The 13,293-nt window shown below is 36.9% G+C and overlaps 1 protein-coding gene across 3 annotated transcripts in view; it reads right to left on the bottom strand.

The window, feature by feature from the left end:
• Nucleotides 1-13,293, bottom strand: part of TSNAX (translin associated factor X) — a 94,696-nt gene that overhangs the window by 30,738 nt on the left and 50,665 nt on the right. For 2 of the 3 annotated variants that reach the window (XM_064276657.1, XM_064276658.1), the window contains exon 6: nt 1-13,293. This exon is cut by the window's left edge and continues 30,738 nt beyond it. In XM_064276657.1, coding sequence (XP_064132727.1) covers nt 12,916-13,293 — 378 coding nt within the window. In that variant the 3' untranslated portion in view covers nt 1-12,915. The other variant, XR_010319405.1, reaches the window with a different exon arrangement.

Here is a 13,293-nt window from a genome sequence, read left to right as displayed (position 1 = left end):
TTAATCACTCTAATTTTTAGATACATTATTTATAAACAGGAAAGAAAAGGTTGTGTGCAGAAGAGAGATATTACAATCCCCTGGCTACCACACAGAGCTATATGAGAATCAGCTGAATTTATATAAATGAAACAAAAGGTAGTACTATTGTTAACCTGTGGGTTGGAATTTAATGTACAAATAATCTCAAAGCTTTTAAAGCCTTACATAAAAAAATTATGGGCTGCAAATGTCACACCAATCATACTGAACAAGTTGTTGACCATCAGGTACTTTCTAGACTTTTGGGTGGCTCTAAGTATAAGGGTTCCAAAGACACCAATCCCCTCTGTCATAGATTGAATCATGCCCCCCCAAAACATCTGTCAACTTGGCTAGGTCATGATTCTTAGTATTGTACGATTGTCCACCATTTTGTCACCTGATGTAATTTTCCTATGTGTTTAAATCCTATCTCTATGATGTTGATGAGATGGGATTAGTGGCAGTTATGTTGATGAGGCAGGACTCATTCTACAAAACTGAATTGTGTCTTGAGCCAATCTTTTTTGAGATATAAAAGAGAGAAGCAAGCAGAGAGACGGAGGATCTCATACCAACAAGAAACAAGAGCCAGAAGAATAGTGCGTCCTTTGGTCTCCGTGCTGAGAAGCTCCTTGACCAGAGGAAGATTGATGACAAGGACCTTCCTCCAGAGCTGAAAGAGAGAGAAAGCCTTCCCCTGGAGGTGACGCCCTGAACTTGGACTTGTAGCCTACTAGACTGTGATAAAATAAATTTCTCTTCGTTAAAGCCATCCACTTGTGGTATTTCTGTTATAGCAGCACTAGATACCTAAGACACCCTCCATAATTCTTCTAGGGATCCACAGAGCCCAAACGGAGAGTCTGCACTAAACAGTGATACTGAAAATTTCACCAATCATAATAGAAATTAGAACCTTATCTATTGTTTGCAGAGCCACTCCAAATTAGGAACTGACATAGGCCTAGTAAGATCATCTGGGTATACGACTCATCTCCAGTTAGTAGTAATGAATATTGCTCTGGACTGCAACAGCTGCCAAAAATATCTCCATAATTCTGGATGCAATGAATTTGTGCACTCAAAGAAAGAATTAAAATGTTTCCTGAGGTACTGTACTTCCACAAGGATTCAACTGTACTTTTCTGAATAGATTTTCGGAAAGACTATTAAAAGATATAGTAAAGATGATACCAGTAGAAGCCATACAATCAACAGCTAAATTGGGGAAGAAAACAATAAGAGTCTGCCAACAGACACTAACTGGGCATGTACATAATTTCCAAATATGGGGAAAAATTATTCCTCAAAAAATAAGAGGTCACGGTAGATTAATCTGGGTCTACAAAGAAAAGTCTAGTCAGGACAATATCTTGCTCATAAGCACTCCATAAATATTTACTGAAATTAATTATGAAACCAAAGTTCAACCCTAGTGAAAAAGTCTAAAAAGAACTAAGCAAGTGGTAAGAGGAAAGTTCTTAATATATTAATGAGCAAAACAAATAAACAGATTAAACTCACCAACTGAAGGTCAGGGACTGCCAATTTGTAAAATAATTTAACACCAAATGCAGTAAGATGCTGTTTATAAGAAACACACCAAAGGCCTAACGGCAAAGGGAAATTTAAAGAATTAAAAGAAGTTCTATCAAGCAAATAATAACCAAAACAAAGCTGATGTAGTTATACTGGTATCAGACAAAATACCGTGAGACAAGAAGCGTCACTAGGGATGGAGACAGTCACCACGTAATGGTAAAAAAGTTCAATTCACAAGAAAGGTTTGATAATCTTAAACATAATAGCCTCAAATTAATAAAGCAGTCCTTGAAATAAGTTCAAATAGAATTATGTAAACCAATCATCTTAATAGAAACTTTCTAAAAAGCAAAGATGTCACTTTCATGACTAAGATGCATCCGACCCAAGCCATGGTCTTTTCAATCACCTCACATGCATGCGAACGCTGGACAATAAAAAAGGAAGACAGAAGAATTGATGCTTTCAAATTGTGGTGCTGGCGAAGAATATTAAATATACTGTGTACTCTCAGAAGAACGAACAAATCAGTCTTAGAAGAAATACAACCCGAATGCTCCTTAGAAGTGAGAATGATGAGACTTTGGCTCATTTACTCTGGACGTGTCATCAGGAAAGGCGAATTGTTAGAAAGGACATCATGATTGGTAAAGTAGGTCAGTGAAAATGAAGAAACCCTCAATGAGATGGATTGACACATAAACAATACAACATTTCATAAATTTCTATAGGTACACTTCAGTGACATTGATTACATTCTTCAAGTTGTACACTCATTTTAACTTTTTCCAAACTATCCCACCATTCTTAACATTGCTACAATGCACTCTAACCTAAAACCCCTTCTTCCCCCTCTCTCTTGCCCCTGGTAACCACTAAATACTTTTGGTTTCTATATATTTTATACATGAAATAAGTAAATATATTCTTATATACTTACTTATTTCATGTAGGTGATACTATACAATAACCTTTTGTGTTTGACCTATTTCCTTCAACATAATGTCCTCGAGGTTCATCCATGTTTGGCATGGACTTCATTCCTCTTTATGGCTGGGTAACATTCCATTGTTTAGTATACACCACTTTTGGCTTATCCATTCATCAGTTGATAGACATTTTGGTTGTTTCTACCCTTTGTGAATAGTGCTGCAATGAACATTGGTGTACATATGTCTATTCATATCTTTGTTTTTAGGTCTTTTGTGTATATACCTAGGAGTGAAATTGTTGGGTCATATGGTAGTTTCGGAAACCCTGGTGGCAGAGTGGTTAAGTGCTACAGCTGCTAACCAAGAGGTCGGCAGTTCAAATCCGCCAGGTGCTCCTTGGAAACTCTATGGGGCAGTTCTACTCTGTCCTATAGGGTCGCTGTGAGTCGCAATCAACTTGACGGCAGTGGTTTTTGTTTTTTTTTTTAATGGTAATTTTATGTTCAACTTTTTGAGGAACTACCAAACTGTTGTCCACCCTGGCTGTAACATTTTTCACTCCCGCCAGCAATGGATGAGGGTTCTTCAACACCATCTAGTGTTTTGCATTCTTTTGATCATTGCCATTCTTACGGGGGTGAAAGGGTATTTCATTGTGATTTTGATTTGCACTTCCTTAATGGTTAGTGACATTAAATATTTTTTCATATGCTTGTTAGCCATTTGAATATCTTCTTTGGTGAAATGTCTGTTCACATTCTTCACCCATTTTTTAATTGGGTTGCCTTTTTTGTTGTTGAAGTTGTAGAAGTATTTTACAAATTCTGGATATCAGATTTTCATTGGATATATGGTTCCCCCAAATTTTCTCCCACTCTGTATGCTGTCTTTTCACTTTTTTGATAGTCTTTTGAAGAACTGAAATATTTAGTTTCATGAGGTCCTATTTGTCTTTTGCTGCTCCTGCATCACAAAACTTACGTCCCACAGCTTTGTTCCTGCATTTTCTTCTATGAATTTTATGGTTTTAGTTTTCAAATTAAGATCCTCGATCCACTTTGGTTTTTGTGCACAGTGTAAGGGTTGGGTCCTGGTTTATTCTTATGCATACGGATATTCAACTTTCCCAGCACCATTTATTGAAAAGGGTCTTCCTTCCCCATTGTAAGAGTTTAGCATCTTTATCAACAATCAGTTCACCCTATATATATGAATATGTTCGACTTTTTGAGGAACCACCAAACTGTTTTCCATAGTGGATGCACCCTTTTACAATCCCACCAACAATTGATGAGGGTTCCAATTTTTCCACATCCTCAACACTTGTTTGCCATTTTTCTGATAATACCCACCCTATTGGGGGGTGAAAGAGCCTTGCTTGCACAAAGGTTAAGCATTCAGCTGCTAGCCAAAATGTAAGCTGTTCAAATCCACAAGCCACTCCGTGGGAGAAAGATGTAGCAGTCAGCTTCCATAAAGATTACAGCCTTGTAAACCCTGTAGGGCAGTTCTACTCTGTCCTAAAGAGTCGCTATGAGTCAGAATCGATTCAACAGCAATGGGTTTGGTTTTGGTTTGGTTTAGTGGAGAGGAAGTGGCATCACATTGTGGTTTTGACTTGTATTTCTCTAATGACTAATGACATTAATCATCTTGTGTTTCTTGGCTATTTGTATCTTCTTTGGTGAAATGTCTACTCAATTCTTTTGTCCATTTTTTGATTGGGTTGCCTTTTTGTTGTTACACTGTAGTTCTTTACATATTTTGGGTTTTAAACCCTTATCAGATATGTGGTTCCCCAAAATTTTCTCTCAACCTGTAGGTTGTCTCTTCACTTTGTTGATAAAGACTTTTTCATGCATATTTTTAATTTTAATAAAGTCCAATTTATCTACTTTACCTTTTATTGCTCATGCTTTTGGTCCATGTCTAAGAATCCATTGTCAAAAACCAAGTACCCAAGGATTGGATTACCCTTGTGTTTTTTCCAAGAGTTTCATAGTTTTAGTTCATACATTTATGTTGCTGATCCATTTTGGGGTTAATTTTCATATATGGTGATAAGGACGACCGAAGAGTTGACACCTTTGAATTGTTGTGTTGGCAAAGAATATTGAATATACCATGGACTGCCAAAAGAACGGACAAATCTGACTTAGAAGAAGCACAACCAGAATGCTCCTTAGAAGCAAGGATGGCGAGACTGCATCTTACAAACTTTGGACATGTTGTCAGGAGGGATCAGTCCCTGGAGAAGGACATCATGCTTGGCAGAGTACAGGGTCAGTGGAAAAGAGGAAGACCCTCAATGAGGTGGATTGACACAGTGGCTGCAACAATGAGCTCAAGCATATCAACAATTGTGGAGATGGCACAGGACCGGGCAACGTTTCGTTCTGTTGTGCACAGGGTTGCTATGAGTCGGAACCGACTCAACGGCACCTAACGACAACAACAACATGAGCTATGAATCCAGCCTCATTCTTTTGTGTGGAGATCCAGTTGTTCCAGCACCAGTTATTGAAGATACTACTCTTTCCTCCACTGAATAGACTCTCCACTCTTGTCACATATCAATTGACCACAGATGTATAACGGGCTTATTTCTGGACTCTTAATTCTATTTCACTGATCTGTGTGTCCGTTATTACACCAGTACCAGCCTGTTTTGATTGCTGTAGCTTTATAGCACATTTTGAAATCGTACAGTGTGTCCTATTTTTTTCTTCTTTTTGCAAGATTCTCTTAGCTATTCAGGGCCCCTTGTAGTTCCATATAAATGTGAAGACAGGCTTTTCCATTTCTACAAAGAAGACTGCTGCAATACTGATAAGGATTGCACTGAATCTATAGATTGCTTTGGGTAGTACTGACATCATCTTAACAATATTAAGACTTTCAGTCCATAAACACAGAATGTCCTTCCATTTAGGTCTCTCTACTTTCAGTAATGCTTTATAGTTTTCAGTGTACACATTTCTCACCTCCCTGGTTAAATTTATTCCTATGTATTTTATTCTTTTAGAATGCTATAGTAAATTGAATTCTTCATTTCCTTTTCAGATTGCTTATTGCTGGGGTATAGAAACTCAATTGATTTTCTTCAATTTTATTTTGTTGTTGCTGTTGTGAACATGCACAGCAGAACATACACTAGTTCAACAGTTTCTACATATACAATTCAGTGAAATTGATAACATTCTTCCACTTGTGCAAGCATTCTCACCCTCCTTTTCTGGGTTGTTCCTCCCCCATTAACATAAACTCACTTCCCCCTAAGGTTCCTATCTAATCTTTTGAGCTGCTGTTGTCAGTTTGATCCCAGACAGTTCTTAAATGAGCATAATGCTCAAGGCAGACATTCTTTACTAATTAAGCTAAACTATTGCTCGGTTTTAAGATGACTTCAGGGGATATTTTTGGTTTAAGGTTTAAAGATTATCTCAGGGCAATAGTTTCAGGGACTCATCCAGCCTCCATGGAACCAGATAGTCTGGAGTCCAAGAGAATTTTAAATTCTATTCTTCACTTCCCCCGTTTTGATCAGGATTCTTCTACAGAATCTTTGATCAAAATGTTCAGTATGGTAGCTGGGCACCATCCAGTTCTTCTGGTCTCATGGCAAAGGAGACAGTTGTTCACAAAGACAATTAGACACACATTCCATTTCCTCCTCTAATTCCCAACTCTCCTTCCTGTTCCTGCAGAATAATAGACCAATTGTTGTGCTTTGGATGGCCACTTGCAAGCTTTAAAACCCAAGGCGCTATGCACTGAATTACCAGATAGAACAGCACCGAACATTTTATTAGGCCAATTAACTGGGATGTCCCATGAAAACATGACCCTAAACCTCCAAACCAAGGAACCAAATTCCACTGCGTTTGGTTGTACATAAGCAGCCTCAGCAGCTACTCTTTTGTTGTTTTAAATATGTCAATCGTACTTTTGCTAATTTAACTTTGTACAGGTGTACAACTTGACAGCATTTACAATCAACTGTGCACCTGTACTATAAATGGTGATTTTTCCATCACTGTACACTGAAACTCAGTACTCCATAAGCAAATCCCACCCCCCATCCCTTTCTGTCTCCCTCCTACCCCTGGTAACCACTGATAGACTTTGTTCTCTATGCATTTGCCTTTTGTCTTCTTATATAGGTAAGGTCATACAATATTTGTCCTCTTGTGACTGATTAACCAATAGATTGTGTTGACCTTATACCCTAGGGTTTTCCAATAGAAAATTATCATCTAAAAATAGTTGTACTTATTGTTTTGCAAACTGGATGTCCTTTATTTTTCTTGCCTAATTGTCCTGAATAGAAATGGGCATCCTTGTCTTGTTCCTGATACTAGGGCGAAAGCTTTCTTTCATCTACTTCACCATTAAGTATGTTAGCCGTGGGTTTTTCCCAAGTGCCCTTTATGAGGTTGAACAAGATCCTTTCTATTCCTAGTTTGTTGAGTGTTTACGTCATAAAATGGTGTTGGATTTTGTCCAACGATTTTTGTGAATCTTTTCAGATGATCATGGTTTTCTCCTACATGCTGTTAATATGATTACATTGACTTTCATATGTTTAAACAATCTTGCATTCCTGGGATAAATCCCAGTTGGTCACAGTGTATAATACTTTTTATATGCTGTTGGAGTTGGTTTGCTAGTATTTTCTTGAAGATTTTTGCATATATATTAATGAAAAAATTGATCTGTAATCTTGTCTTATGAATCCTTCTAGCTTTGGTCACAGGTAATACTGGCCTCATGCGTTGGGAAGTGTTCATTCCTCTTCTATTTTTTGAAGTACAAAATCAAGTAAAACTAAATACTCTGTTTATGAACACATACATGCAGTCAGTCTGAATCCACCAGGCACTCCTTGGAAACTCTATGGGGCAGTTCTACTCTGTTCTATAGGGTCGCCGAGTCAGAATCGACTCAACAACAGTGTGATATATGGGTAAAACTGGTGAGGAAAGCAAGAATAAACACAAACTTCAGAATTGATTTGCCTCTGAGATGATGTTATGGATTCAATTGTGTCCCCAAAAAAGATATGCTGAAGTCCTAATCCCTGTACCTATGTGACCTTGTTTGGAAACTGGGTTTTCTTTTGTTATGTTAATGAGGTCATGCTAGAGTAGGATGGGTCCTAAACCTAATTCCTTCTAAGGTGTATTTTATAAAAAGAGTAGAATAGACATAGAAACACCCATGAAATGATACCATGTGGAGATTCATCTACAAGCCAAGGGATACCAAGAAATGCCCAGAGCTGCTGGAGCTGAAAAGGACAAGAAACAATCTTCTCTTGGGTCGCTATGAGTTGGAATTAACTCAATGGCAACAGGTTTTAGAGTGGACAAAGCAGAGCCCTGCTCATCCCCAACCTTTCAACTCCTAGTCTCTAAAAACTGTGAGAAAACAAGTTTCTGTTCTTTAAGGCCATCCACTTGTGGTATTTTTGCTACAGCAACACAAAGTAACTAAGAGGGTGAACAAGGAGATGGGAAAGAGCAGCAGCACATATATAGATAGAAATTATTGGTAATGTTCTAGAATTCTTGGGTTGGTCAGTGTCCATAACATTATGAGGGAGGAAGAGAAAAACAGAAAACAGAATATGGACATGTGTGTACCAATGATGATAAAACCAAGGATTATAATTAATCCTATTCAGTGTACCTGAAGCAACCAAAGGAGAGGGAGTGAAAAAAAGAACACTAAAGAGAAGGATGACAAGAAAGGATTTACTATTTTAAATCTACACAACAGCAATCACTTATGGTCTATTTGGTGAAATTTTCTCATGTTCAAGTACACAAATTAACAGCAAGTATGTGATATAAAGGACAGAACCTAGAGAAAGTTTTTGATGAAACCTGAGAGCTTTTTTTAAAACCTTTATGCAATGGCAGCAACAAAGAATAAATCTGTCCATAAGAATAAGCAACTTAACATACAATATTTTAAGTTCCTGTTCTTTCTTCCTCTCAATATTCTTAGTTTTTCATGTTCCACGTTGTCATGCAGTAACATTAAAAATGAAAAGTTTAGTAGTATACAGTGAGAAAAAGCAGATCAGTGGTTGCATGGGGACAGAGATAGAGCTAAGAAGAATTACAAAGTAAGGCACAAGGAAGGAAACTTTTGGGGGTAATGGAAATACCTGTTATCTTGATTGCAGTGACAGTTTCATGGGCATATACATATGCCAAAACTGATCAAATTGTATACTTTAAATATGTGCAGTTTAGTGTACATCAATTATATTCCAATAAAATTGAAAAAAATATTTATCTTGTCTGAGAGTCCCACTAAAATAGAGAAACCATCAATATCCATGTTGGAGTTCTTCTTTTGCTACTTCAGAGAGACACGCATGCAGCCCCAGGGTTAGAGACAGATAGACAAAGGTTCTACACACATACAGTTGGGGTTCATTTGCTGTTACCAGGGAATATGTATGTTAGATACTCAGAAATGGAATTACAGCCACAATTACTCAGTTCTATGCTGCCTTGGATTTTTGCTTGTCTATATCCCACACTCTACACCCTCCCAGGCACGTTAAGACAAGCAGCAGAGACCACCTGCTCTGAGAAATTGCCTGACTCCTCCATGCTTTCATTTGACTCCTATTCTCTACTCCCTAAACCTAGGCTTTTCTAGGTTCCAAAATCAGGTTTTCTTTTTCTCAGTACATTTCATTTCGAACTGTCAAGATTTACAGAAAGGTTGGTGGATGGTATAGTGACTCCCTGCATGCTATTTGCTACCTACATTCAACTTTTTCCCCCCACATTTGTGTAGTCCAAATATATATACTAATAGATACTGATGTTGTTGTTACTGTTGCTGAACCATTTAAGAGTAAACAGCAGATACATTGATGTTTTACCCATAAATATTTCTATGTATATTTAAGAACAGAGACATTCTCTTAAGTAATCATGGGGTAAATGCTGTATTTGGGAAACTTACCTTGTATACCTTGTTTCGGATGTCTGAGATAACCCAGCCTAGGTAGGACAACTCTAGATTTCTTTGCATAATGAGGTCCAAGCACTGAAGAATTACCCCCACTCACTGCAATATTCTGCTTTTTGAGAGACCCACCTTCAAGAAGCACTGTCCATAAAGACTGAGATATCCCCTCCACATCTGGGAACTATCAAACTGAGCGTGTCCTCTTGCCTCCCATCCCCCAGTCAGGTGATTTGGGCCATCCTGTACAGCCCTACCAACAAACTGATAGCAGTAAGCAAACTGCCTGAGCACTGCAGGAGAGGCTGGGCATTAGCAAAGAGAATATGCCCTCAGAGTAGAACAGGGTTGTCTCAGAGTCATCGTGACACTATGGTTCATGGAGCAGACTCTACCAGAACAATCATACTATGTTACTGTTGGAGGAGAATCTTATTTTTTTTAAGGGGCAGGTTACAAGCACTCATCAGACATGAGAATATGGTCCCTACCAGCAGTGATCACAGCTGTGGGAGACTGAATAGTTCTGACCCTCATGGGTACCACTTTAGTGGAGAGCTGGGGAATATCCCATCGAATTGTATAAACACCCCCACTAAACACTGAGAGCAGACTCCTCTCTCCACCCCCCTTCCAATATGTCTAATAAAGCCTGGTGCAGTTTAAAGCAACAACAAAAAGTTTATCTTAACCTAATTTTAGTTTTAATTAAATTAAAACATAAAACCAATCAATTAAGTTTGAAGAGATTTTGAAGTATTTTTCAGCATCTGGGCCTTCGTTCCCAAGCAAAAATGAATGTTTAAAGAAATTTCTAGAGAAAATATAACTTTTCATCATTTTAACTGCCATCAGTCATTTCTGATACTGCATCAAAAGCATTATTAATCCTACTTACACAATACTTTTTATCCAAGCTTAAATATTAAGCTTTATCTTTATTTTCCAGAGCTTTTAACCTCTGCCTTTTTCAAAGAACATTTCTAAATTGAACACAGGAAAATTGCTGGCATTTAGTAGTATCTTTCTTTGAGTCACCTTCAAAAGCCTCTAGGGCTCTGCAATGTGCACTTTGAAAACCACTCATTCAACATATGGAGAAAATTACATACTTAGGAAGGAAATAACCCGATTTTACTTCTGGATTCTGTCAGCAAATTCCCATGTGACCAGGAATCAATTTCTTTTTATCATAAAGATAAAAACTGTTGCTACCAGAGAGAGCATTTTAAAATTGAGAGACACTCAGGATGTCTAGAGATACTCTATCATACTAGACTAACACCCATTTATCAGTAGGACATGCTCTGTGGAAAGGTATCAACAGTAATGGCACCAACCCATCTGTCACAGATACTGCTGACAGCCTACACAACGGCCATTTTTCCTTGCTACACGGCAGTACCCTGACTCAGCTTCTTAGTGTCTCCCCTTCTCCTCTTGGATAAACTGATTGGTCTATCAAGGAAATTTCATTCTCTCTTCCAGTGATGGGTTTAGAGGGATGGGAATGTTACCCAGTTTGGGCCAACGACATATGAAGAGATGTTTTTTCCAAGAGCTTATGGAAAATGTTTCTTTACTCTTACAAAAGCACAAAGAAGAATCTACCCTTCTGATAAATAGTGTCAAATTGTCATGGTACCTCAAACTGCAGCAACTATCCTGTAATCATAAGGAGTTAGTTGGAGGAGGAAATGATGAAGATGCTAAAGAGCAGAAAATATGAAGGATTCCGGGTCCTTGATAACATCATTGAGCTGCTGAGTTAACCAACCTTTAAAACGTCTTTACTTCTGGCTTATTTTAAAAAATAATAAATCTTCATATTAAGTTAGTCTACATTAGGTTTCCTGTTTTGGTCAAAAATTTCTAAAACACTTTTATTATTTCTCAATATGATTAAAAAAATAAGCTTAACTTCTGTATTTTAACATTTTATTCAAAAGACTTCGAATTTAAACATCTGTAAGACACCTATCAATCCAATATTATTTTACTTATAACACTACAGATTTAACTTCAAGTGGCAGAACAAAAATACATAATGGAACTATATTTCAGCAGGAGTATATCTTAGAATAGGAAAACAAAGGCTTAAAAAAAAAAACCACCACCACCCTCAAAACAAAAAATAATCAAAAAACCAACATTAAATCTAATTTATTAGGCATGTCGTTTTATTTTTCCCTTTGGGTAAATTTTTTGGAAAATTACATTTTCAAAGAATCATTCCTTAGCTAATCTTTCCAAAAATAAAACCCAGTATCTAGATTTTCAAAACTCACAAAACCAAAAGGAAATGTCTGGTCATCAACTGATAGTGTCATGCTCACGTCAGTTTCATAACACATGGAATAAGCTATCATTAATTTTAATAGGCAAATTCCAATTCTAAATACTATTAGAGGCTACCATTGTTATTCTCAATTGTGTTGACAATTGTCTTATTGCTGAACTGTACATGATAAATTTTCTTTGGTAACTTTTTATACTACCAATCAACACAGTTTAACAACTCTAAAGATTTGAATTAACTTAGTATTTCAAATTTTTTTCAACACTCTCTTATAATTATTTAAGTACAATTTCTAAAAGATGCTAGAATAGGAAAGCTGCCAAACATGCCTAATGCAATATAACAACAACGAAAAAAAAAAAAAAAAAAAGCTAAAAAATCACTACTGAAAGCCTTTCAGTTCTATTTGCAATATATAATTCGATTCAAACACCAGTGGAGCCAATTCCTTATAAGATCTGCAATAAAGGACAAAAAAAATAAATGAAGCAACTAATATCTAGTAACCTGTCAATTCTTCTGGAAGGCGGCTTCACATGAATTCAAATGGCTTAAAGTTAGCCAGAATATATGAATTCTTAGTACAATACCTCATAAAACTTGTATTTAGAGAATAATCATAGCTTATTAATTTTTAAGTTCTTTTTCCATGAAATAAGCCTGTTTTAGAAGTTTGGTACAATAATATCAAGAAATTTAAACAGGAAGCTCAAGTCAAATGTACAGCTAAGAAATCTTTCTACTGATAACAAAATCACCAATTTAAATTATAAATGGCTTCCACTAAATATCAGTGCTCCAAAATTCACACGAGGTAAATTAAAACAGATACGGCAGAAGTGCACTCTGAAGCATGTTCACATCACAAAATCCAATGAGGATGGTTAACCAGCAAAAATTCAAATAGGCATATTTGCAAATATCTTTATGCAAATTTTTACGAATAAGACATAGAAATGATTCATTTGGATAACTTTATGTACAGCTTGTATACAATTTAAAAATAAGTACAACTGAAAACATTTCTACAAAAAAGCCACAATAGAGTCAAATGAAATACTGAGTAACAGTCTTACAAATTGGTCTCTCTTGGGAGTTCTCAAGAGGATAATAAGTAATGTTATTCTAAGAAATGCCCTCTTCTTGATCAATCATTTCTGTTTTAACTGAAAACACATCTGCCAGCATATGTTTTGGAATTTCTGAACCTCTGACTTTCAACGCATAACAAGCATTCTCCACTTTGGCTAGACTTTGTTTCAAAGTGTACAGCTTCTTAGAAACCTCGTAAGGCCCAGTGTTGCCAATGAATGAAAACCCATCATAAACCTGACGTAAAAACTGGCTCACTTCAAAGGGGGTGTCAATGTCCCCATTCCCCACACTGTTAATACACATCCGCATCAATTCTCCAGTTAAGTCAGCCACTCCCAGGAGGTAATCAACAGGTGTGACTTTCAGGCTCCAAGTACCAAACTGCTTATCCTGTGCATCAGAGGAGGG

The sequence above is a fragment of the Loxodonta africana genome, chromosome 25 (genome assembly GCF_030014295.1).
Source record: "Loxodonta africana isolate mLoxAfr1 chromosome 25, mLoxAfr1.hap2, whole genome shotgun sequence".
Classification (NCBI taxonomy): domain Eukaryota; kingdom Metazoa; phylum Chordata; class Mammalia; order Proboscidea; family Elephantidae; genus Loxodonta; species Loxodonta africana.
This window is presented reverse-complemented; position numbering and strand designations above follow the sequence as displayed.